At 38.4% G+C, this 26,339-nt stretch overlaps 1 protein-coding gene across 15 annotated transcripts in view; it reads left to right on the forward strand.

Annotated features, from left to right (window-relative positions):
- LPAR1 (lysophosphatidic acid receptor 1) overlaps positions 1-26,339 on the forward strand; it is a 410,361-nt gene that overhangs the window by 276,950 nt on the left and 107,072 nt on the right. For 14 of the 15 annotated variants that reach the window (XM_071217066.1, XM_071217070.1, XM_071217069.1 and 11 more), the window contains one exon: positions 20,008-20,168. In XM_071217066.1, the coding sequence (XP_071073167.1) occupies positions 20,124-20,168 (45 nt within the window). In that variant the 5' untranslated portion in view covers positions 20,008-20,123. Of the gene's footprint in view, positions 1-18,004; positions 18,050-20,007; positions 20,169-26,339 lie in introns of those variants that run through there. The other variant, XM_058302546.2, reaches the window with a different exon arrangement.

Raw genomic sequence — 26,339 nt, forward strand, 5'->3', positions numbered from 1 at the left:
GTACTTAGCGCCACATCGTGGAGTTGTTCCACCTTTTTCTTTGTTTTGCTTTGCACGTAGGTATATTTCTCTACCAGTGTAGTATTTCTTTGGCTTTTGAAAATACAGTGAACCTTGGTGTATAATGCTGCCTGCACTGTTTACTGTGGTCCAGACCTCTTTTTTCAAAAGACCTATTTGACTCTTGGTAACTTGCCTCTTACGCTTTGTGATTTGTCTGAGCCGTCTTTCCTGTCTTCTCTAAAATCAGGCACATGTGTGTCTGAGACAGTCATGCAATTTGTAACTGTTTTTAGCCCGATTTACACAAGTTATTGAGTTTATTCTTGTGCATGCTTATTCTTATGGTTATTTGTGACATATGACCACCCTCTTCCAATTGAAAATATTTTCTTTCCAATGTTGTTTCTGCCCCTCTTCCATTTTTCTTTCCCCCTTCCCTTCTACCTCCTCCTCTCCTTCTTCCTCCTCTTCTTCAAACTTACAGAAACGTTGCAAGTACAGTACAAAAGTACAGAGAATCTTTTATCATACCAAATCAATTAAGAGTGCGTTGTTGACATGATGCCCTAACACCCACAAGTACTTTAGAGTACTTTTTCTAAAAACAGGACATTCTTTTACATAGCCACAAGGCAACCATCTAAATCAGGAAATTAACATCTATATCATATTACCATCTAATTCTCAGATCCCATTAAAATTTTCCTCTTATTTCCCAATGATGTTCTTTATCACAAAGGATCCATCTCAGAATCTTGTATTGCATTTTGCTGTCATGTCTCTTGTTAGTCTCCTTCAATATGGAATAGTTTCTCAGATCCCCCTCTTTGGCTTTTATGACCTTGGTACTTTTCACAAGTACAATTTACAAGCCAGTTATTTTGTAGAATGTCCCTCAGTTTGGGTTTGTCCCATGTTTCCTCTTGATTAAATTCAGATTCGAATCTTTGGCAGGAATATCACAGAAATGATGCTGTGTTCTCATTGCATATGTACCAACACTGGTGACATCTACTTTGATCACTTGATTGAGGTGGTGTCTTCCAGAATCTTCAGTGCAAAACTTTTGTTGTTTCACTTTGTAATTAATAATTACTTTGTGGGGAAGTACTTTAATCTATGTAGGTATCCCATTTCTCATCAAACTTTTAATTTATTTATATTCAAATGAATTCATGGATTTCCATTTTATTCAAAAGGCTATAATCTGTTACTATCTATTTTGAGAATCAACAATATCCAGTTTTGGCCAGTAGATGCACTTCAAGCTTATTTTTTAAAATATGCATCCATAATTCCTTTTTTTTAAAAAAAGATTTATTTATTTATTTATCTCCCCTTCCCCCCCCCCACCCCGGTTGTCTGTTCTCTGTGTCTATTTGCTATGTCTTTTTTGTCTGCTTCTGTTGTTGTCAGTGGCACAGAATCTGTGTTTTTTTGTTGCATCATCTTGTTGTGTCACCTCTCCATGTGCGTGGCACCATTCCTTGGCAGGCTGTACTTTCCTTTGCGCTGGGTGGCTCTCCTTACGGGACGCACTCCTTGCGCGTGGGGCTCCCCTACGCGGGGGACACTGCTGCGTGGCACGGCACTCCCTGCGTGCATCAGCACTGCGCATGGGCCAGCTGCACACGGGAAAAGGAGGCCCCGGGTTTGAACTTGGCCCAACCACTGGGCCAAGTCTGCTGCCCATAATTCCTTGAGTATTGTCTTACTTCCTGGCACAGCAAGCTGTTCTGAGTCATCATGTACTTTATCCCACCACTGGAATCAGACATTTCTCCAAAGAGCACTGTTGCCTTTCAGTAGAGAATGGTAGTTAGAGACCAAGACCTAAGTGCTAGATATGCTACCCTGAGATCTCTCAGTAGACATACACACACACACATTCGCACCTCTATTTATTTCTATATAACCACTGAAAGCCATGAATCCACACCTATATCTTCTCCTCTCTCATATTCCCTCCTCACCTTTCAGGCTCTGACACCTTTGGGTTGCCTTGCCATGGGGGCATCCTCCCTCCCCTGCTTAGTCTCCGACATTCTGCTTTGGGCTGCCCTTGCATTGTTAAAAACGTACGGCTCTCTTAAAAATAGATATAGATGGTATATAGTTAGTGATCAAATTTTCTTGCAGGCTTTTCCATTCAGGGACGATTTTATTTAAAGACTCTTCTAAAATCTTTAAAACAGCATTTTAAAATAAAGTGTGTTTTCTATCAATGTAATTTTTCTTGAAGACATACATAAACTGCATATAAAGCATATAATTTGATTTGTTTTGACATGCATTAATGATTAACCTGTGAAGTCATTACCACACTTAAGATAGTGAAGAAATCCATGACTCCCTTTCAGTTCCTTAAAGAGGTTGGTCCCTATCTTCTTGCTTGCATCATTTCTGATGAGAAATCTTCTTTCATCCTTGTATTTGTTCCTCGCTATACCACATGTCTGTTTTACTCTGGCTGTTTGAAAGATTTTCTCTTTACCATTTTTTTGATTAATTTTTTCTTGGTATCCCTTTGTGCAGTTTTCTTTTTTTTTCTTTATGTTTCTTGCTCTTGGGATTAGTAAAGTGCCTGAAATCTGTGGGTTTGTTGTTTTTATCAATTTGGAAATTTTTGGAAATTAAAAATATTTGTCTAACTTCTTTTGCAACTCTGCTTGAAATTTTCCCATAGTTCACTGATTTTCTTTTTTTGTTTTAGATTCTTTTTTTCTCCCATTGTTTCATTTTGGTTAGTTCCTACTTCTATTACTTCACTAGTTGTTTCTTCTGCAATGCTGTTAATCATATCCCATATATTTTTCATTTTAAACATTGTATTTTTCATCTCTAAAAGTATGATTTGGGTCTTTTTTATATCTTTTATGTCTCTACTTGACTTTTTAAACATGTGGACTATAGCTGTAATAACTTTTAATGGACTTGTCTGCTAAATCTAATATCTGTGTCAGTTCTGGGTCTATTTTAATCGAGTGGTTTTTCTCATAATTGTGGAACATATTTTCCTCCATCTTTGCATGACTGGTAATTCTTGATTGGATGCTGGACTATGTGAATTTTACCTTGTTGGATACTGGATATTTTTATGTTCCTATACTCTTGAGGTTTGTTCTGAAGCACAGTTAATTACTTGGACACAGTTTGATCTTTTCAGGCCTTGCTTTTTAAGATTTGTTTGGTGGGATTAGTACTGTGTTTAGTCTAGGACTAATTATTTCCCACTCCTGATCCAAGGTGCTTCTGGTAACTCTACCAAAAGTCCTGTGAATTATGAGGCTTTCTGGTCTCACTGGTGAGAACAGGAACTTTTCCCTGTCCTGTCTGAGCACCAGGTACTGGCTCTTTTTTTTTTTTTTTTTTTAAGATTTATTCCCGCCCCGCCCCCCCATTGTCTGCTCTCTGTGTCCATTTGTTGCGTGTTCTGTGTCTGCTTGCATTCTTGTCAGCAGCCCTGGGAGTCTGTGTCTCTCTTTGTTGCATCATCTTGCTGCATCAGCTCTCTGTGTGTGTGGTGCCACTCCTGGGTGGGCTGCACTTTTTTGTGCAGGGCAGCTCAATGCAGGGCACACTTCTTGCGTGTGGGGCTCCCCCACTTGGGGGACACCCTTGCATGGCACGGCACAACACTCCTTGCACACAGCAAAGCTGTGCGTAGGTCAGCTCTCCACATGGGCCAGGAGGCCCTGGGTTTGAACCCTGGACATCCCATACGGTTGGTGGATGCTCTATCAGTTGAGCCACATCCGCTTCCCCAGGTACTGGTTCTTGCAGTCCTTTTGGATGTTTATTTTCCCACCTTTTGATACTTTCCTATCTGCATGTGCTGATCAGTTTTCTGTAAATTATTCAAGGGGAAACCTTTGCAAATCTCTGGGTTTTTTTTCTCTGTCCAGGTCTCTTCTTGCTGACACTCTATTCTTGAACTCTAGCCGCCCTGATCTTCCTGGGGTCTCGACTCCATCTTTTCAACTTAGGGAATTCCTTGGTCTCCACCTGGATTCCCCCTTCCTCGGCAATCATAGGGCTCATCTTTCTTCCCTTGCTTCTCAGGGATTGTTGTTCTTGGTAACCTGAAAACTTGAAAACCATTGTTTTGTATATTTTATCTTTTTGTTATTATTTCAGACAGGCAGCTCAATCTGGTTCCTATTACTTTATCTTTGCCCTATATATTATTTTTATGTAGAAAATTAAAACATCCATAATACTATCACCTTAGGTTACATGGGTATATATATATAACCTTTCATATATACAAGTATATTATCTTTCTATGTGTGTATGTTTTCCCAAGCGGGAGTCATTATATATTTTCATACTCCTATACTTTTAATGTAATTTCATTTTTATTGACTGTAGAAAATTGAATTGCATGTAATATAGTTTAAATAACTCCATTGGCAAATACTATGCTACTGGATATTTAGATTGTTTCTAGAATTTTCCAGTCATACATAATACTGCATTAAGCATCTTTGTAGCAAATCTTTGCCTTTAATATTATAATAAATATTTTCACAGTATATAATCCTAGTTATGGAGTTATACACACTGTGATTCAGCATACCTTTTAGGTTCTTGATGCAAAACACACACACATACATTCACATCCATATTGCCTTTCAGAAAGGTTATAACAGTTGCATCTACACTGGAAATATATTTGAGTGCCTATTTTCCCACATTGTGGCAAACACATCTGAAAACTGTCTTTCATCTCTAAATTGCTTATGTTGAGGCATAGTTTTATGTCATGCTCTTTCAGTTCAAGTGCTCAGAATTGCTTTTGATTTATTCTCCTAAAGGTGTTTAAAGTTCAAGCTACTTGAAACCTTAAGTAATGGAAGATGACTTAGCCAACATAACCCTTTTGTTCAAAACTGTTATTTTGTACTGAATCACTTTTCTCACTACAACCGCAGACTATTCTAGCCAGCTTTTATGGTACTGGACCCTCCCCCATAGCTTTCTTTTCTTCCTGTCTTCCCTTCCCACCACCTCCACCATATGATTATGTTTATTCATATTTATTCCATTCTAGGTCATTTGTGAATCACTACTGATATTAGAAACATGCACTTGCTCATAGGAGGAAACATCTTTCAAGACTCCTCCATTTCCATCTGCTGTGGTTGGAAGACTCGTAGCTTGAGGTTTGGTTATAGAGGTTGTAGTTATCCTAGTCTTGCAAACTATGGGGCAGGAAACTCCCAGCTTGGCTCAGTGACTCCTGCCCTAAGCATTCCTTAATAGAAATATATCCACCCTATCCTTCAGGGTACTTCCTTCCTTAAGTGGAAATCCTAGTTCCTATAATTCCAATTGATTTTTCCAGGGCTCTAAGCCCCTATACAAATGAATGAAGTTCATGGCATACAGATGCTGAGAAGATCAAGAGTTCAGACATTGTGGGCTGTAGGCTATAGAAATAAACAGGGCAGTATTAACTGTCTCTTACCCAAACAGAACTTCCTTCTAATTCTTCTACCTTGCAAGAGGATTTTCTCAATCCTCTTAGTTGTCTTCCTTTCCCCCTAAAATTTAGAGTCCATCACTTCTCTTCTTTTATTCTCTCTTGGAAATTGATCACATTCATTGATTTCTCTCTTTTCTCTGACTCAGAAATCTGTAATTCCAGCCCATTCCTGATCCACTGTTCTAAACAACAAATCATTTTTTAAGAACAGTGTTACAACACAAAGTAGCCTGAACTTGAGACTGTGGCTAAACATCCTTTGCTTCAGTAATGACAGCTGTTCCGAGATTATTCCACAAGTTGTTCCACATTTTCTGATTATTTTGACAAGTTTCAGGATAGCCTCTCATCAGGAACATGTTTTAAAGTGAAAACTCTATACCTGGCAAAAGTTAGCCTTTAAAATCAGGAGAATGAATTTACTTAAATAATTTTCAGCCAGGTTTTTTTTTTTCAGTTAAAAAAAAGGATTCTGCAATGATAAAATACATATAAAATCGTGGGAATGTGGTACTGGTGTTTCTCTTTCTATAATCAGCACTAGGATAGGCTAGCTGTAGTTCCTTTTAGTGCATCAGCTGAGTGCCACATGGAAAGAATGACAGGCTTTTAGGCCAAATGTGCAATAAAAGGTCTGATTGAAAAGCTGGAGTATCAAGTGGAAAAGCTGATCCTAAGTGTGGAAAAGGAAAGATTTTAGAACATGAAATATGTTGTCTTTCATGTGTATATTGAAGCAAGATCTTGGGCCAGATACTTTAAGGAAAGAGGAAAATTTCTGCAACCACAGGTAGAGATGGTGTTTTAAAACAAAACGAGGAATTTATTTGGTATCTCAAGTGCACTTCTAGTTTCTTTGTTCCAACCTCACATAGGAGGCAAATGGACTCTGAAAGTGAGCACAGCTTTCTTCATCCCATCTGGACCATTTGGCCACTGTTTTCAGGGGAGGCAGTGGTAAGGATAGATAACCCAGCTGAGAAATGTAACGTGGTCATCTTTGTCACCCTGTTTTCCCCTTTCCTTTTTGGCTCTTTAAGCCTGAAGTTCTCATTTTACATCAACTTTACAAATAAAGTTAGAAAGAAAGATAAAGTTTAGGAATAAAGTTACATTTAGAAATAAAGTATTGATTGACTTCTCCCTCAAGAGATGAATTTTTCTCCATTTGCTTGCCATTTCCTAAAGTTTTTATCTTAGTTCATTAGAATTACATATATTTCAATTGTTTTGATAATTACATCAACTGCAGTCTTCCTTGTAACCATTATTGTCACAAGATTCTGTATTTACCTGGATTGACTGTGGATTGTCAATCTGCTCATGCCAAAGCTGCCCTGAGCACATTATTTTGATCGGTCACATGATTGGTTGCATTATGTCATCAGGTAGATTTTTCAGGATGAAATCTATCCTAATTACTTAATATCTTAAAATATCTTGTTCTTGTTAGTGCAAGTAAATGACAGCTTGGCTGAGTGTAGAATTTTTTTAGTTATTCCATATTCCGAACGAAACCTTGAAAGTTGTTCCTTTGTATGTTTTGGCTAGGAAAATGGCTGTCTCCAGCCCAACTTTTTTTCCTCTCTTTTGATTTGATTTTTCCCACTTGATTTTTTTATTTTATTTTTTTCTTTCTCTCCCCCCGCCCGCCTGGTTGTCTGCTCTCTGTGTCCATTTGCTGTGTGTTCTTCTGTGACCGCTTCTATCCTCATAAGCAGCACTGGGAATCTGTGTTTCTTTTCGTTGTGTCATCTTGTGTCAGCTCTCCGTGTGTGCGGCACCATTCCTGGGCAGGCTGCACTTTCTTTCGTGCTGGGCGGCTCTCCTTACGGGGCGCACTCCTTGCACGTGGGGCTCCCCTGCACAGGGGACACCCCTGCGTGGCAGGGCACTCCTTGCATGCATCAGCACTGCTCATGGGCCAGCTCCACACGGGTCAAGGAGGCCCAGGGTTTGAACCGTGGACCTCCCATGTGGTAGACGGACGCCCTATCCATTGGGCCAAGTCTGATTCCCTCCCACTTGATTTTTAATGAGAATCCTTTTTTTTTTTTAAGATTTATTTATTTTTCCCGCTCCCCGCCAGTTTCCCCCATTGTCTACTCTTTGTGTCCATTTGCTGTGTGTTCTCCCTGTTCTGCTATGTCTTCTATTTTCTCTCCTCTGCATCTCTTGTTGCATCATCTTGCTGCGCCAGCTCTCTGTGTCAGCCCCCACTCCTGCGTGGCATGGCTTTCCTGTGCTGGACAGCATTCCCACACGGGGCTGCATTCCTGTGTGGGCCGGCACTCTGCGTGGGCCAGCTTGCCCTCACCAGGAAGCCCTGGGCATTGAACCCGGGACCTCATATATGGTAGACGGGTGCCCAACTGGTTGAACCACATCCATTTCTGTAATGAGAATCCTTTAACCCTTGAAGTTTAGTAACTGAACAAGCCTGTGTTTCAATGGAATCATGCACTTCTTATCTTCCCTGGAATGAGGTGAGTTCCCAAAAAGACAAATTTAATATCTTCTTCTTTTCAGCAAAGTTTACTTTAATTGTATGATTAAATAACTTCTGTTCATCTGTTCTTCTCAGGTATACCTGTTATTCTTATGTTAAATCGCTGTTTTCTTTGGCCATATGTTGACTCTATATGTTCTGTGCTCCATATCCATCACTTCTGATCAAGTCTAGTAACTGCCATGATATTGTCATTTCCTTCTGCACTGGATAGGTTTTCTCAAGCCAATCTCCCATGGCATCAACTTGGTTTTCTGCAGCGTCATTTCTGTCTCTTGTTTTAAATTTTTGGTTTCAGCAGTGATATTTTTATTTGCCAGCTTTAAATCAAAGTTACAAATTTTGTCATTTAAAATGTTAAATAGCTCTATGAAGCTAAGAAAAGAAGAGTCCCTGCTCCTTCCCTAAGATTTTACTGTCACCCTAGCTACTACTTTCAGCTATTTTAGCTGCTTTGTTTGCTATTTGGGTTTGCATCTCTAAGATTGATTTCTACTGTTCGATATTTCAGTTCTCATACACCATACATCCTGTACCTCATCATCGTAATATATTTTTTGTCATGATTTTGGTTGTCATTATTCAGTGTTGATATTATTATGATCTTTTATTTGATTTGATTTGATTTGATTTTTTAATGTTACATTCAAAAAATAGGAGGTCCCCATATACCCCCCACCTCTCTCACCCCACTCCTCCCCCCATAACAACAACCTCCTCTATCATCATGAGACATTCATTGCATTTGGTGAATACATCTCTAAGCACCACTGCACCTCATGGTCAATGGTCCACACCATAGCCTACACTCTCCCACAGTCCACCCAGTGGGCCACGGGAGGACATACAATGTCCGATAACTGTCCCTGCAGCACCACCCAGAACAACTCCAACCCCTGAAAATGCCCTCACATCACATCTCTTCCTCCCACTCCCTACCCCCAGCAGCCACCATGGCCACTTTCTCCACACCAATGCCACATTTTCTTCGATTACTAATCATAATAGTTCATGAATAGAATATCAGTAAGTCCACTCTAATCCATACTCTATTCCTCCATCCTGTGGAACTTAGAATGATTGTGTCCACTCCACATCTATATCAAGAGGGGGCTTAGATTCCACATGGATGCTTTTTTTTAACCAATCAATTTTATTGATATATGTTAATAAAGCATAAATCCATCCAAAGAGTACAATCAGTGGTATTCAGTGTAATCACATATTTGTGCATCATCACTTCAATCATTCTTCGAGCACTTTCATTATTTCAATAATAGTAATAAAAAACAAACAAAACTCATCCCCTCTCAATCTGCCATACATAACTGCTATTCTTTTTCCTTCTCTCTAGTATATTTTTATTTATAGTTTATAAACACAGTCTTATATATGCAATACTATCCATATTTGTATTTTACATGAGGTTTTACTGTCATATACAGTATCAGGTTATAATTTTAGCTTTCCTTCTAATAATAAATGAACTTAGACTTTCCCTTTCAACTACTGTCTTACCTATACAATAGCACTGCTATTTTCACCATTTCTGTTCATTTCTAAAGATTTACAAAAAACATTTTTACCAATTTTGTACAGATTAAACCTTGGCTCTCCATTCTCTAACCTCATTCTATTTTCTGGTGACCTGTATTCTAATTATTAGCTTCATGAGCTTACACAATATATTTAGTTCATAATAGTGCAATTCTATAGTATTTGTCCTTTTGTGTCTGGCTTGCTTTCCTGAACATAATGTCCTCCAGTCTCATCCATGTTGTCATGTGCTTTATGACTTCATTTCTTTTTACCAATGCATAATATTCCATTGTGTGAATACACCGTTGGTTGATCCATTCATCTGCTGACGGACACCTGGGTTGTTTCCAGCTTTTGGCAATCGTGAATAATGCCGCTATGAACATCAGTGTGCAGATGTCTGTTCATGTCACTGCTCTTGGTTCTTTGGGTGTATACCTAGTAATGGTATTGCCGGCTCACATGGCAAGTCTAAATTCAACTTCCTTAGGACCTGCCAAACACTCCTCCACAGTAGCTGTGTCATTCTGCATTCCCACCAACAGTGAATAAGTGTTTCTATCTCTCCACATCCTTGCTAATGTTTAGTTTTCCAATTTTTTAATAGTGGCCTGTCTAATTGGTGTAAAATGGTATCTCGGTAGTTTTGATTTGCATTTCCCTAATTGCTAGTGATGTTGAATATTTTTTCATGTGTTTCTTTGTCATTTGTATTGTTTGGGCAATTGTCTTTTCAAGTCTTTTGTCCATTTTTTAATTGGTTAGTTTGACTTTCTATTGTTGAGTTGTAGGATCTCTTAGTGTATCATGGATGTTAAACCCTTATCAGATATGTGATTGCCAAATATTTTCTTCCATTGAATTGGCTGCCTTTCCACCCTTTTAACAGGTCCTTTGAGGTTCAAAAGTATTTAATTTGGAGGAGTATTTAATTTTTCTTTTGTTGCTCGTGCTTTGGGTATAAGGTTTAAGAAACTGCCACCTACTAGTAGATTTTGAAGATGCTTTCCTACATTTTCTTCTAGGAGTTTTATGGTTGTGGCTTTTATATTTAGGTCCTTGATCCATGTTGAGTTAATTTGTATATAAGATGTGAGATAGGGGTCTTCTTTCTTTCTTTTGGATATGGATTTCCAGTTCTGCCAGCACTATTTGTTGAATAGACTGTTGGAACTTTTTAAATGTAGTTCATAAAGCTGAACCATGTAGAATTGTATGAATCCTTTTTCTTTTTTGCTGTTTCTCTGTTCTCTTTTAAGTAATAGTTGGGAAATATTTTGACAATGCTCTTTAATCATTAGTTAAAAAGGTTTAACAACAATGCAAACCATGAGATAGCATTTAATAGTGGCCTGTCTAATTGGCTCAGCTCCTCTGTTTCTTCCACAAGTCAGGCAAATGGCTCTGTCTCTCTCCCTGGGGTTCCAGCCTAAGACTTCAGCATCAAACTCCAACATTAAGAACCCTCCCCTCTGTCCTTTGCCATGCCTTTTATCTGTGAGTCCCCACCCACCAAGGGGCAGGGACTCAATGCCCTAATGATGTGGCCCAATCAAAGCCCTAATCATGACTTAATGGCACCTGGGTTCAGAGCAGTTTACAAACATAATCCAATTATATATTTTTGGAATTTATAGCTATGTCAAACTGCTACATGCACCCTTTAGAGTTTCCTGAAAATCTGGTCTCTTGGCTAGAAATTCTCTCAGTTTCTGTTTATCTGTGAATACTCTAAACTTGGCCTCATTTTTGAAAGACAGTCTTGCTGTATATAAGATACTTGGCTGGAAGTTTTCCTCTTGTAATATCTTAAATATATCACACCATTGTCTTCTTGCATTCATGGTTCTGGTGAGAAATCAGCACTTAATCTTATTGGGTATTCCTTGTATGTAACGCCTTGCTTTTATCTTGCTGTTCTCAAAATTCTCTCTTTGTCTTTGGCATTTGACATTCTGGTTAGTATGTGTCTTGAAGTTTGTCTATTCAGATTTTTTTCAGAGGGGAGTATGTTGTACTTCTTGGACATGGATATCTATGTCCTTCAATAGGGTTAGGAGATTTTCTCCCATTATTTCTTCAATTATTCCTTCTGCCCCTTTTCCCTTCTCTTCTCCTTTTGGGACACCCATGACACAACTATTTGCACATCTTTTGCTGTCATTTAGTTCCCTGAGACTTTGTCCAATTTTTTCCATTCTTTTCTTATGTCCTTTTGTATGTCCACTTTCAAAGACCATTTCTTCAAGCTCACCAATCCTTTCTTCTGACTCTTCAAATCTGCTATTATATGATTTCAACATTTTAAAAATTTTATTTATTGTGCTTTTCATTCCCATAAGATCTGCTATTTTTCTATGTATGCTTTCAGATTCTTCTTTGTGCTCATCCAATGTCTTCTTAATATCATTAATCTCTTTAACTATCTCATTAAATTTATTAAGGAGATTTGTTTAAACATCTATGATTAGTTGTCTTAAGTCTTTTATGTCATCTGGAGTCTTATCTTGTTCCTTTAATTGGGCCATAGCTTCCAGTTTCTAGGTTTGGACTGTAATTTTTTGTTGGTATCTTGGCATCTGGCTTACTAGAGTATTTATTCTGGGTGAAGTTTTTCTCCTTAATTTAGGGTATTCTGCCATTTCCACCTTGCTGGTTGTGTAGTAGGAACCAAGGATATAGTTGGTGCTATAAGCTGTGTAGGCTCAAGCTGCCCTCATTACCCCAGGGACTGATGAAGTTTCTCCCATCTTACTCCTTTGCTAGGGGTAGGGATAGAGTCAGAGCTATGTGGAATAATCCAAGTTGTGTAGGCCTAGACTCTAGTTGCCCAGAGAGCCTGATGAAGCTTCACGTCCCTTTCTCCCCTGCCTGAGGAAGGAATGGAGCTGCAGATGTGGGCAGCAGTCTATGCCGTGCAGGTCCAGGATGACTGTGGTTGCTCCAATATACTTCCTATTGTTCAGTCTGTTTCATCTAAATGTACCTGCAGTTACCTGGATAGGCTGGTGCAAGGCCTGCCAGTCTCCTCCCTGCCAGAGTTGGGGCTGATGCTTAGACTGGGGCTGCAGGCTGATCTGGGTGAAAAAAACCTGTTCCTACCATCACTGTGATTTTTGGTCAGCCTGGCTTTCCCTCATGCTGGGGGTGGATCAAAATGGCAGCCACCGACCTCTTTCCAACATGGACAAGTTCAAACTTTAGCTGTTCTCAGGGTTATACACTAGCTAGCCAAGTCCACCAATCAGTAGCTGAAATCGGTGACCAAATGTCTCCTCTTCCCCTGTTTTTGGGAAATGGAGCTTCAAATTCCAGCCACAGATACAACTCCTGGGGCAACTTGAGCTGCCAAAGTAGGATAATCACTGGCCTCTGCTGCTTGGCTGGTAATTTCCTGGAGAGGCTGGTGCAGGTCCCCCCAGCTCTTCCCTGTCAGAGGTGGGGTTGGGGCTTATGCTGGAGCTGCAGTCTGATCTGGATGGAAAGAAGCTGGTCCCCACCAGCACTGGGATTTTCAGTCTTCCCCACTCCCCCTCATGCCAGGCGCTGAGTTAAGATGGCAGCTCCCGGCCTCTTTCTGGCTTGGACAAGTTCAAACTTCAGCTGTTCTCAGGATTATACTTTAGTCCGCTGAATTTACTCATCAATAGCAGAAGTTAGTGCCCAACTGTCTCTTCTTTCCTTGTTTTGGGAAGTAGATCTTCCAATTCCAGCTGCGAAACAGCTCCTGACGTCGCTTGTTCCTCCAGTGGAGGATGGGCGCTGGCCTCCATGGCGTGGAGAGCTCTACTTACGAGTTTTCTCAGCAAATGGGCAGTCTTCTCTTTCCATTCCTTCAAGTATGTGGCAGGATGCTCTTCTGGTCTCCTGGAGTCCCCATACAGGTGCTTCAGCCAGCTCCAGATAGCTCTGGGTGTTTACTAACTGCCCTGTAGCAGGAGCTGACTCTAGGACCTCCTTACTCTATTGCCATCTTACTGGTTGAAGGCTATTTTTTGAATCTTTTCACCTGTCATCCAAGGATATCCCTTCACAATTATGCCAAGAAGTCCTTTCTTTTTCTCTTGCTTTGAACTCCTCTTTCCCATATCTCGTGTCTTTCTTTTTCTTAGTTTCCTCCCTATTTTGGAAGAACACATCCTCCAGCAGAATTCTAGGTTGTAAATGGCGTTCTCTCATTCTCATTCTGGCTTTCAGGGTTACTGTTGAGAAACCCAAAGACATTCCTGAATTCTTAATCCTTTGTATAATGAGCACCTTCCCCCATTTTCTGTTAGCTTGTAGGTTTTTAAAAAAAATTCCCTAAGTTCAAAAATATCACAATGATAGCCTTAATGTAGGCAATATTAAGATCCACTGAGGTGGGCAGGTAGGGACTCAGTGGGCCATTACAGTGTACAAACTTAGGACCTTCCATTCTGGGAAATGTTTTGAGTTAATTTGATTTTTTTTCCCCTTCCATTTCGTCTACTCTTTCATTTTGGATTGCTTTTATTTGTTATTATACCTCCTGGACTAGTCCTCTTTCTCATTTTTTCTTGTACATTTTTCTTAACATTGTTTTTTACTTCAAATTGCTTATTAGCTCTGGTACTTATATCTCATTTTCTTTTTCCTCTAAGTTTGGGGTTCAGGACTTTTTCTGCTTGGTTCCTGCCAGACCATAGAGATGTCCACAGAAGGATACAAAAGTTTCAAGTCTGATTTTTTCCCTATTTGATCTAGATTGTTCTATATCCATGTAACACTTTTCTAAATCTTTGAGGATAAATTTATCCTTCCCTTATTTCAGCATTGGTGGCTTCTTTTCTCGTTTAGTACTTTTTGTTCATCTGTTCTGTTTTAGGGGTGGAAGCGTTAAAATTTTTACCCATACAGTTATTTTTTTTTTCCCTGGAAACTCTGACTTATCTTTTGCTTCACTAATTTCTGCTTTGTCTGATGTGGGGTTCACTGCCTTCAAACAAGTTTATAAATCAGATTTTCTTTTTTGTTCGTTTAATGCAAACTCTTTTTTTATCTCATTTTCTTTCCATGACTACCTACTCTATTTTTAAAGATGCTGCTATATCCTCAGGAATTTTAATAAATTAAGAATGTAGAAATTATTAGGAATTTTCTAAGGTTTTCTTTTTTTATAAATTTTCTAAGGTTTTCTTTTTTTATAAAGCACATGTCTTTCTTAAAGAAATTTTGCTCTGATTCTAGATTCATCCTCCCTGCTTTTTTTAAAAAACCAGAGTATGTTTCATCTGCTAAAGGGATTTGGATTTTTCTCTGTTACTTATTCTTAGAAAGCGAAGCCTATGCATACTCAGTATAGAGTATTGCCCTGTTTTCTTTCAAGAGACTCTTATGAGTCACTGTTTGACTCAAGTTCAGATGAAGGAAAAAGGTTAGGTTTGTAGTAGATTAATTCACCAATTAGAGATTTGTCTTTGTGGGAGGCCTGGGGCGAGAGCCAGCGTCAGCTCCAGAGGTAATTAAAGGAAGCTTGCTTCAGAACCAGGGAATTTCTTTTAGATATTTGCTGTGGCACTCAGTAATTAGCAAGGTCGTTGTCTCCTGGCATGGCCGCCCTTGTCAGAAGCCACTTGTGCTCCCCTCCCCACATGTTTTCTAGGGTAGTCATTATGGCCACATGTAAAGAACTAAATGCAGCCAGGGATTACTTGCTTGGTTGACTCCTGGAGCCAGGAACCCTTTTTCTTAACTTTTATTCTGGTATTACATGTAAAACCTAAAATTTCCAATTTTAACCACTTTCAAGTATACAATTCAGTGGTGTTAATGACATTCACAATGTGCTACCATCCTTTCCCAAAACTTTTCTGTCACCTCAAACACAACTCTATGCCAAATATGCATTAACTCTCTGTTCTCTATTCTCACCCCTGCCCCTGGTAAACTCCATTCTAATTTCAGACTTTATGAATTTGGCTATTCCAGTTATTTCATTTAAGTAATATCATATATTTGTTCTTTTCTGTGCCTGACATTTCGTTTAACATGGTGTCTGCAAAGTTCATATATGTTATCATCTGTATCAGAATTTCTTTCCTTTTTACAGCTGAATAATATTGTATTGCATGTTTATGTCACATTTTGTTTATATCCATTCTTCTGTTCATGGACATTTGGGTTGCTTCTACCTTTTGGCAATTGTGAATAATGCTGTTGTGAACACTAGAGTACAAGTATCTGTTTGAGTCCTTGCTTTCAGTTCTTTTGGATATATACCTAGAAATGGGATTGCCGGGTTATATAGCCATTCTATACTTAACCTCAGGAACCCTTTTCTAAGGGGTGAGTGTATTCTAATTGTACCCTAACTCTCCCCTGGCTTACCATTCCCACCTGTCCTCTACCCTCTAAACTAGGGTTATCCTATGGGTCTATTGGGTTCTCCTTGTTATTTTCTCAGTTTCGTTTTCACACAAATAGGGTATTTTATTTTAGTCTTTCTGGCAACTTCAATGTTCATTCTTTCCTGCATATATTTCTGGAAATTTAAGCACTAACTAGAATCCACCAGTAGTTTTTAGGACAGATTCAAGGTATTTTCTATGAATATATTTGATTGATTCCTATTCAATTAATTATTTCTATGGTAATATGACCTAGAAGAATGAGCTTATATAGCTTTCTTGTTTGGAAATTGTATTTTATATATGCATTTTTAATTTTAGGGGAAGAATATTGAGAAAATCCATCTCCAGTGTCCTGAGGGGAATAGCTGAATAGATCCATAAATAAACAAATGATGAAGCTCATCTTTTGCAAGCGAGGGGAATTAGAGGTAGTTTTGTGGTTTTAAGAAGAGGCAGTATAGTTTAGAAGAGATGCATAGGGAAGTGGAAAATGGAGTCAGATAGGAAAGAGGAGAAGGGGTAGCAACAAGGAATGGTCCAGGGGCAGCTGGAATGCCTGAGATGAGTGAGGCCAATCCACACTGCTTTGTGGTTTTCTGTAGCTGGAGTGCAGTCTTGGAACTCAAGGAAAGGAAATGAAGCGTTAGGTTGATGGCAGGTTGGAAGATTTGCAGGACAGGTCAGATATTCAGGTACTTGGAAGAATTCAAAGCAAAGGAGGATGTATTTCTTTAAAACTTCTTATGGAACTCTGCCTGGGGCTTTGGGAATGCAGGGGTTGATTTTGTTCAAATAAAGCAGCTTACTCTCCTGGAGACCTAATGGCATTGTTACTTAAGGTATTGTCCACATCTGTCATCCTGTCCTGTTCCCCATGATTCGTGTAATTTTATAAATAAATTGTCAAGAAGTTTCATAGATGTAAGACATCACTGCCAAGAGAGCTGATTTCCACCCTTTGAGGCAGTGTTGCTAAGCTCTTGTATTTGTAGACTTTAATAACCCTTCACCATTTTATAAAGGGTTCTTAGAAGGCGAGAACAGGTTCAACAAAAGGCTCAAAACTAAATATGTTTTGAATGTCGTAGGGGAAGGCAGTTAATTTTCTACCTTATTTTCCTCTTGAAAATACAAAACTAACAATCTGTATTATTTCATATGCCTCTCAAGGATATGTCACATAAATCTAAACTGCAGACATGTTATTAGAGTTTTATATAGATGAGAGAAGCACAGGGCTCCCTGTTTCAGTGTTTGGGGAAAATAGTTACCTTGCAGATCATATAACTTTTATCCTGCCTTCTTCAGGGTTATTGGAAATTTTTGCCTAGAAAGAATCCATGCACTTTTCATATCTTCTTGGTTTTCGTTCACTTGGTGGACTAGTATGGAAAAATCAGGGACCCTGGCAGTAAAGCTTGTTGCCGGTCTCAGTGCTGATTGTGTGGCCTTTGGTTCTGTTGCATACCATTTCAGAGCCTCAGACTTCAAACCTATGAAATGAGTTAACAATGTCTGCATTAAATTTTAAGTTTTGGATTGCGTCGTGAGCTCCACAAAGACATGTTCAAGTCTTAGCCCCTGGTCTGTGGGCATGAACCCATCTGTAAATAGGACCTTTGAAGATGTTTCTAGTGAATGTGGGGCCTAACTGATTCTGGGACCGGAGTCCATATAGGCAGAGGAAATTCAGATAGGGGTGAGGAGGTGGAGACAGATGGGGAAAGAGAGGGCCACGTGCCGGGGGCAGAGATTGAGTTGTGAATTGCTGGGAAGCTACCACCAGAAAGCTACAGAATTCAGAGGAAGCATGGCCCTGCTGTCACCTTGATTTTAGCCCCCGAAGTGTGAAATCACAAATTCCTGTTTTTAAGCCAACTGATCTATGTTATTTTGTTATAGTAGTCCTGGCAAACTAAGACACTGCTGTGTGAAATGACTGCTCCACCTCACTGTCTGCGAAATGTCTGGAATCTCGTAGGTTTTCATTAAACCCCAGTTTCCTGCCTTCCCCCTTCTGTTGTTAGCAATGATGCCATATGGCACATTTGTTTCATGGGTCCCATCCATATCTATATCCCTTTCCTTAAACAGGTTTAGATGCCCCCAACTCACCCTTCAGACAACTCTATGAACTCTGTGAGTATTAAAAGTATTTTATGTATGTCCGCTTAGTGACATAGCTTGCCAGAAATGATCTTGGACCTGAGCATTCCCTATGAGTCTTTAAGAATGGAATCTTGCTTGGCTTACCTGCTTCCTTTGTTTTTGTTTCATGTTATATATATCTATATCTATATAGATGTATATCTATATATATCCACCCCACGTAATATAGAGCAAGATAAGGTGAATTATAAATATATGAGAAAGCGAAAGGAAAAATAAAAGTAGAGGCAGTACAAGATGGCACACCATTGGGTTCTGTAATTTTCTGCCTATAGTCTCAGTACTCTAAGCCATTGTGAGAAATAAAAGGGACTCCTATATACATGTGCCTTTCTCATTTACATTCACAGCATGATAAACAATGGGTCATTTTTCCTTTTACTGGGGCTAAGGAGAATATCAGTGTTATCTCAGGGCAGCTAGTTGAATTGGATGCCAAGATAGCTTGGCAACTTTGCTACTTATTTGTTAATAAAAATTGTCACTGTAGCAGAGGGAAAGAAATAGGGAGGCACCATTTTCTAAACAATTAAAAACTAAAGCAATTGAAGGTTTAGTTTAAAAGATAATACACAGAGGCATAATCAAAATCAAAATTTAAAGTTCATAGTGATTGTTGCCAAACCTAGATTGTTTCTTTGGAAGGCAGTTCCTTTGAGGTTATGTGACTTGCCCAGAATCATCCAGCTAATATAGAGTAGTACCATGGAATTTGGGATCAAACAATTTGGAGAAAACATCCATTTCTACCAGTATTGCCATATAAGACAGGTCTTGTGATCTCTAGCTCAGTACTTCTACCATTATGAAAAGTGTCATTTTTCAGTGGCTTAAAATGTTTAGGTATCATTTTGCTTGCTGGCAAAACTAGAAAATAAAGATCCAGACAAAAGCACCTTGAAGGCAGGGACTGGCTCGGTCTTATTCATTATGCCCCTAGCTAATTATAGATGCTCAATAATTATCTCTTGGATAAGAGAAAGGATATTGTTAGGTGGTATGCATTTTCTTAAATTGAAAATTGTTCCTGTTCTGAACTAAATTGCAGTGTGGAAAGAAACACATTGTCTTTTGACAAGTCTAGGGCCGTGCTTTACTGCAGAGAATTTAGCATTTTTCTAAGTTTTCTTAATGAACAGATTAGTAATGAAAGATGTGGTTAGACTGTGCTTATATAGCACCATCTCTTAGAGAATGTCGAAAGTGTTTTATAAATACATTCTTTCTCACACGTGGATTTCTGGACTTTGATATCTTGTAATTAGAATTTATTATGGCCACCTATTACCTGATTCACTTATGAGACACTCCTGTAATTTTGGGGTGTCTTGCATTTCTTTAAATCTTGAAAGTGGTAACTAAATTCCTTGAGTAAATATGAAGATGGAATATATTTGCTTTTTTAAGTTTCATCCTGGGCTGAGAATTGGGGATTGCTGTTCTCATTAGTTCTGGTTCTGCCATCCTAGTCTCTTCTTCCCCCTAGCCTTGGTTTTTTCATTTGCCAAAGGATGAGGTTGAACCGGGTAATCTCTAAGACACCTGATGTTACCATTCTCTTTGCCCTTTGTGTATAAATTGTCAGCTCTCAGTTGTGGGTCATTCAGTTCCTTGATTGCTTGACTGGAAGGTCTTCTCCCCTGCCTTCCCCCGACCCCCATCACTTGGAACTTCATTGCCAGAACATCTAGCCAGCATACAGGGTTGGCTTCAAACTTATGAAAATCTATCAGTTTAGCATTGTTTGAGCAAAATGGTACAGAAGTCATGGCTTCTAGGTTTTAGAGTTTTCCTACTGCATTCTTCTTTTAATTAAGCTAGTCATTGGCATTTGTTATAAGGTATTTTTGCTTCCTCTAGCCAACAATACTTCATTCCCGTGTGCTAGTCCACTTAGGCTAAATCTGGGTTTTCCTGTCCTTTTCCAGGTACACAGTTTCTCCTAGCATGACTGCCATCTGATCAGCCACCATAAGAATTTGACTCCTGTGTCTAACTCCGTAGTGCTGGGGCTGAGGTCACCGCCCACAACTACAGAACTGTCATGGCCGCTGCCTCGACTTCCACCCCTATAATTTCACAGCCACAGGTAAGCGTTCAAAGTAGCATAGGTTTGGGCTAATGAGAGGTTTGTTGACTATTTGCGTTGTGTTTTAGAAGATGTGTTTGACTCTAGGGATTGTGAGAATCCCCCTCCTTGTCATCTGGTATGTATTGGATGATAGTGCTTTTGTGAAGGAGGTGCCAGTTAGCTCAGGAAACAGCTGGAACAATAAACAAGTGGTTTGAGTGAACTGGCCTCTGTTTCTGGAGGTCTTGGTCTTCAGTGCTTAGGATGCTTGACTGTTACAATGAACATTGAACTCTAGGTCCTGTTGCTCTTTGGGGTTTAATGAAAAATCTCAGAACAGATCTAATCTTATAAGTTTTTTGAACGTTGTGTCTCCTCCTCTTGCTCCTTCTTCTTATTTTTCCTTGACCTGTTCTGGGAACTTTGGAAAAAATGCAATCCTAGAAATGCCTGAATAGCTATCAGAGGAGTTGCTTTTTCTGTCCAGGGAAGTATCAGTAAACAGCAGGAACATTATCTTTATTCAGGTTTTTTTTACAATCTAACCTATCGAGTATTAACTGGCCTCTTTCAGTTTCAGCAGGCAGTATGGTACAATGGGGAAACAGACTTTGGAGTCCTTCCGTGTGAATTCATATCCCTGCTTCTCCGATTGCCAGATACGGGGCCTTAGTCATGCTGAACTCAGCCTAAGTTTCCTCTCAAATGATGTCGCATGGATTAAATGATGGGTTATATGTAAAGCACATAGTAAGTGCTCACAATTGTAGTTTAAAATTTGTCCTTCTTCCATCTTCTCCCCTTCCTTCTAGAATGTGAGCCCCATCTCATCCATGATAATCATTTTTAGGCAAGATTAAGGAAAAAAATATACTTTCAAGAAAGAACCATATTGATAGAAATTTTAGTAATAATGATGCAAAATGTGGTTGTACACATTTTTTTTTCTATATCATTTTGAAGGCTACTAAATTTTGCATATATTTCAAGTAGGATTGTATGTGTGAGAGTGAGAGAGGGAGGTAAGGAGAGGGATAAAGGAGAAAGAAAGGGGCATTTTTACTTCATTTACTCTAAATTCTTTTTCCTCTAAAAGACCTTGGAATTTTATCCTGTGAACAAAGTCTTTGCTGTTCTTTAACATTTTAAAGCTTTTAGTATTCTAGGATTTTTGTATTAGTGCTATCATGTGCATTTCTCTTTCTAGTAAATGGATCATTGCCTTTTCAACACTCATTTACTTTGGGTGTTTGATTTCCCTTTCCCTCAATCGTTTGTTTGTTTGTTTGTTTTTTGGTTCCTGAGAGACTTGGTGAATGCATAAAGAGATTTAGTGCCTTGTACCTGAGGTCACTATTTCAAAGTCCACTGCAGCTGTTCCCATGTAATGACTATTCTTAACCTTTTGTGAAGTGCGTTAGGCCCTAGTACAGGTTTCCTGGACCAAGCATTTCAGCATCCCAGACTTGCTGCTGTCATTTGTCAGCATTTACAACAGCACGTCTTATCTACACATTTTCCCTCTTACGTAAGCTACTGTCAGCTGGTGAGTAATGTAACTATTTAAAAATGACTCATTGAATTAAAATGTTTAGCACCACTCAAGGTAGAAAAGAGGTCATATTTAATATAAACACATGGGGAAATGGATACTCTTCTACATGCTTTGTGGGAAGGTAAATTGGTACAGTTTCTCTGCAGGGTAACTTGACAATATCTATTAAAATTATATACTTTTGCGCATACACTCTTCCTGTCCTGGTATCTACATGAGGAAAACACTCTCTCATGTACCCAAGGAGGTATGCATGCACTTGTTGAAGCATTGGTTGAAGACCAAGAAGTAGAAACGTTTTAGACACGTTAAGATTGAAATGCCTGTTAGGCATCCACATGAGTGTGTCAAGGAGAACTGGATGCGTCCAGTAAAGTTGGATGTAGGAAGTCTGGAGTTCAGGGGAGAGGTCCAGGCTGAAGATGTTTGTGGGTGGTCAAGCTGTGAGACTGGATGAGCACACCAAGGCAGTGAGTGAAGGTGGAGAAGACAAGGGGACAAGGACTGATCCCTTGGCACTAAGAGCTCAGAGGTATGAGGTGGAACCAGACAAGACTGAGGAAGAGTTGACCAGAAGGAGGGAAGAAGACCAAGAATGTGGTATCCTAGAAGCCAGAAGAAACATGTTTCAAGAAGGGGCCAGCATCTGTGTCCAATGCGGTGGGCAAGTCAGTTAAGATGAGGGCTGAAGTTTGGTCATTCAACTTAGTAAGCTCCCCTTCTTGTTTTCTACAAACGTCATAAATGCAGCATCTAATCTGTGTGGTTCTTTTTCTCTGTTGACTTTCCCATTGTTATTTAAATGAATTTATTAGTTATGAAACAAAGTTTCCCAGTCATGACATTTTATGCTTTTTATATTGTGCTGTTGAATTTTTTTTTTAAAGATTTATTTTATTATTTCCCCCCTCCCTACCCCCTGCCCCAGTCATCTGTTCTTGTGTCCATTTGCTGCGTGTTCTTTTGTCCGATTCTGTTGTTGTCAAAGGCACAGGAATCTGTGTTTCTTTTTGTTGAGTCATCTTGTGTCAGCTCTCTGTGTGTGTGGCACCATTCCTGGGCAGGCTGCACTTTCTTTCGCGCTGGGCGGCTCTCCTCACCGGGCGCACTCCTTGCGCGTAGGGCTCCTCTACACAGGGACACCCCTGCGTGGCAGGGCACTCCTTGCACGCATCAGCGCTGCGCATGGGCCAGCTGCACACGGGTCAGGGAGGACCGGGGTTTGAACCGCGGACCTCCCATGTGGTAGACGGACGCCTTAACCACTGGGCCAAGTCCGCTTCCCTGTGCTGTTGAATTTGATAGCGTTTATTTCTGTTTATAAGGGAGAGTATCTTGCTTATTGGTTTTGATATCAGTTATTCTAGGATCATAAAAATTGGACAGCTCCCACATTTCATTTTGCTCTGTAACACTATAGAATGGAAATTGTTCTTGAAAGTTGGAAAGAACTAAGATCTTTATAGGATACTGTCTTGAGAAATGATTATTTGCTATTTTAAATGTTTTCTACTTGGTAATTGACATGTTCAGATTTTTTTTAACTTTTTATTAGATCAGTTTTGGCAGTTGCTAATTGCTAGAAAATCATACATTTTGTCAGTATTTCCTCCCTCCCCCTATTTCTTTCTCTCTCTTGCTTTTTCTTTCTTTTTTGGAGGTACTGGGGTTGAAACTGGGACCTCAACTTGCGAAGCAGGCTAGCTCCCATGTCAGTATGTTCAAATGTATCCATATAAATTTGGATTGATATTTTCCTATTATTGTAAACCCTCTGTTTCTATAGATAAGTCTTTGATTTTCTCCTTTATTTTATCTTTTTTTTTTTTTTTACATTGGTTAAGTAGATTTTCCATTTCACTGGATTTTTTCAAGGAATAAACTGTTATATGCATTTTCATAATTTACAGCTTATTTCTTTTTAAGCATTATTTCCTTCTCTTTACTTTCCTTATATTTTGTTTGTTTTAACTTTTAAAATTAAGTAATTTATTTAGTCTCACTTTCTTCCTTAAAAATTAAATTAAAAATTAAATTAAAAAATTAATTGTATTCCCTTCTGATTATAGCTGTAGCTACATTCTTTAAATTTTAACAGGTTATGCTATCAGTGTTTTTTCTAAATATTCTGGAAATCCTTGACTTCTCCTTTGATCTAAGAAATGTTTTGGTAGAATACCTTAATACTTTTTAAGCAGATAATTTTGTTTATGTTTACAGTTTTGAGTAATATTTTTTGTGGCAGTGTGAGTTACATTTTATTGTGGTGAGATTGTAGATAGTCTTATACCAATTTTAGTTTTTGGAGTTTATTAATATTTTTAATAAAGTATAATATTTGTTCAACTTTTATGCCTGTTTCACACTCCTGTAAAGCTGATATGTTTTTGAAAATAATCAATTGTTATTCGGATCCTTGTTATTTATTTTTTATGTACATTAAAAAATAATGGGGACAACTCCAAGTTTCATTAAAAAAAATAATAAAAAATTTAAAAATTTTTTAAAAAGGGGAAGTGATGTAGCTTAAGTGGTTAAACACCTCTTTCCTATGTTTACGATCCCAGGTTTGATTCCTGGTGCTGCCTAAAAACAAACACACACAACAAAAAAACAAATGAAAAAACCAACTCAGGGGAGCTGATGTAGCTCAGATGAGTACCTGTTTTCCACATATGGGGTCCTGGGTTCAATTCCCAGCCCTGGTACCTCAAAAAAAAAAAAAAGGTTTCTCCTTCCATTATATTTGTCACAATTTATAACAGCATATACCATATGTATATTTTAATACTATGCTATTTAGTATGGAGATAGCAAATTTCTTTGTTGTGGCTTATATCCTTCCTTATTGAAAGAAACACCTTTTGTCTCATTCAATACTTTTGCCTTGAAATTTACTTTGAATGATAATCAAATTTTATTTTCATTTCCTTGTTTTTTGTTTGGTATTACTTTCATATCTTTTCACTACTTTTTGCTTAGGTCTTTCTGGGCCCCATGTTTTTAGGTGGGTCTTTTATAGAGCGTACAAGGTAGTAGTCTATTTATTGAAAAAAAAAAACCATAGTGTCTTCATAATATGTGAATTTATCCCATTTGTCATAAATACTTGATACTGTCTTTTAATACATAGTATTCTGTGAAAGAAAAATCCTTACTACTTTTTCTAAAGTTTTTTCTCCATTTTAAAGTCTATATTTTCTTTTTAAAAATGCTTTTCTTTTGCTAGAAATTTACAAGACCTTCACTAGGTTACCTTTGTTTTTATAAAATATGCTTGATCTTATTTCTTTACTTTTAAATTAAAAAATAAAATTACATCTGATTTTTCATTCTCCTCCCCCCCCCCATTATTTATTTTGGAATAATTAGGATTTTGTTTTCTTGAGTAATTAGGAATTTTGAACTCAGTTCACTGTTATTAAAATGTTTTCTGTTTTCATAAATTATTGCAGAATTAAAAGCCAATTAATTTATAGTACTTTATATATTTTTTGTTAATTTTTCTAGTGTTTTCCTTTTGTTTTAAATTGATTTATTTTTTATTATCTTTTTTTTAAAAGCTACATAGATCACACAAAATATTACATTAAAAAGTATAAGAGGTTCCCATATACCCCCACTTCCCCGCCCCCCCCCCCCACTTCTCCCACATCAACAACCTCTTTCATTAATGTGGCACATTCACTGCATTTGATGAATACATTTTGGAACACTGATACATAGCATGGATTATAGTTTACATTGTAGTTTATACTCTCTCCCAGTGCATTCAGGGGGTTGTGGCAGGATATGTAATGTCCTGCATCTCTCCCTGCAGTATCATTCAGGACACCTCCAAGTCCTGAAAATGCCCCTGTATCATACCTCTTCTTCCCTCTCCCTGCCTTCAGCAACTCCTGTGGCCACTGTCTCCACATCAATGATATACTTTTTTCCATTGCTAGAGTCACAATAATTCTATAGTAGAATACAAGTAAGTCCACTCTAATCCATATTTTATTCCTCTATCCTGAGGACCTTGGGATGGCGATGTCCACTCTACCTCTAAATCGAGTGGGAACTCAGCACTCCCTTAGTTGTTGTGTGAAACTCTACCCACTATGTCAATACTCAACAAACATCCAAACATATCTACATACCTTATATGCATGCCCTAGAGCTCCCCCTCCCACCCCATCAATGACACCCCACATCATGCTCCTCCCCTGCCATAATTGAACCCCTCTGTGATCCAGAACTTCTTCAAAAAGGAAGCCTAATGTATTGCCAAATTCAATTAATAGGAAAATGAAATAGTAATGATAGGTTTAAAGATTAGAAATAGAATACATAATAATTTAGAAAAACTAAAATAAAGTAAAAAATAAACTACAGTATTAAAAAAATGAAAAATATCATAAATATTTTTTTTGACATTTTGCCTTTCATCACTATAATACATGTTGCCCTGTATATACAGTGGCAAGGCAATCTTTTCCATTTCTTCCTTGGAGTCTACATCCTTTGTTAAAGTTTTTTATTATGTCTTCAAAAATGTTTTTGGTTACAATAAAGTCACATATAGAATATAGGGGGCTCCCATATACTCAACATCAAGCCCTTTTTCCCCTTCCCCAAAAATGATCCTTTTA

Source organism: Dasypus novemcinctus, chromosome 8, assembly GCF_030445035.2.
Source record: "Dasypus novemcinctus isolate mDasNov1 chromosome 8, mDasNov1.1.hap2, whole genome shotgun sequence".
NCBI classification, from domain to species: Eukaryota; Metazoa; Chordata; class Mammalia; order Cingulata; family Dasypodidae; genus Dasypus; species Dasypus novemcinctus.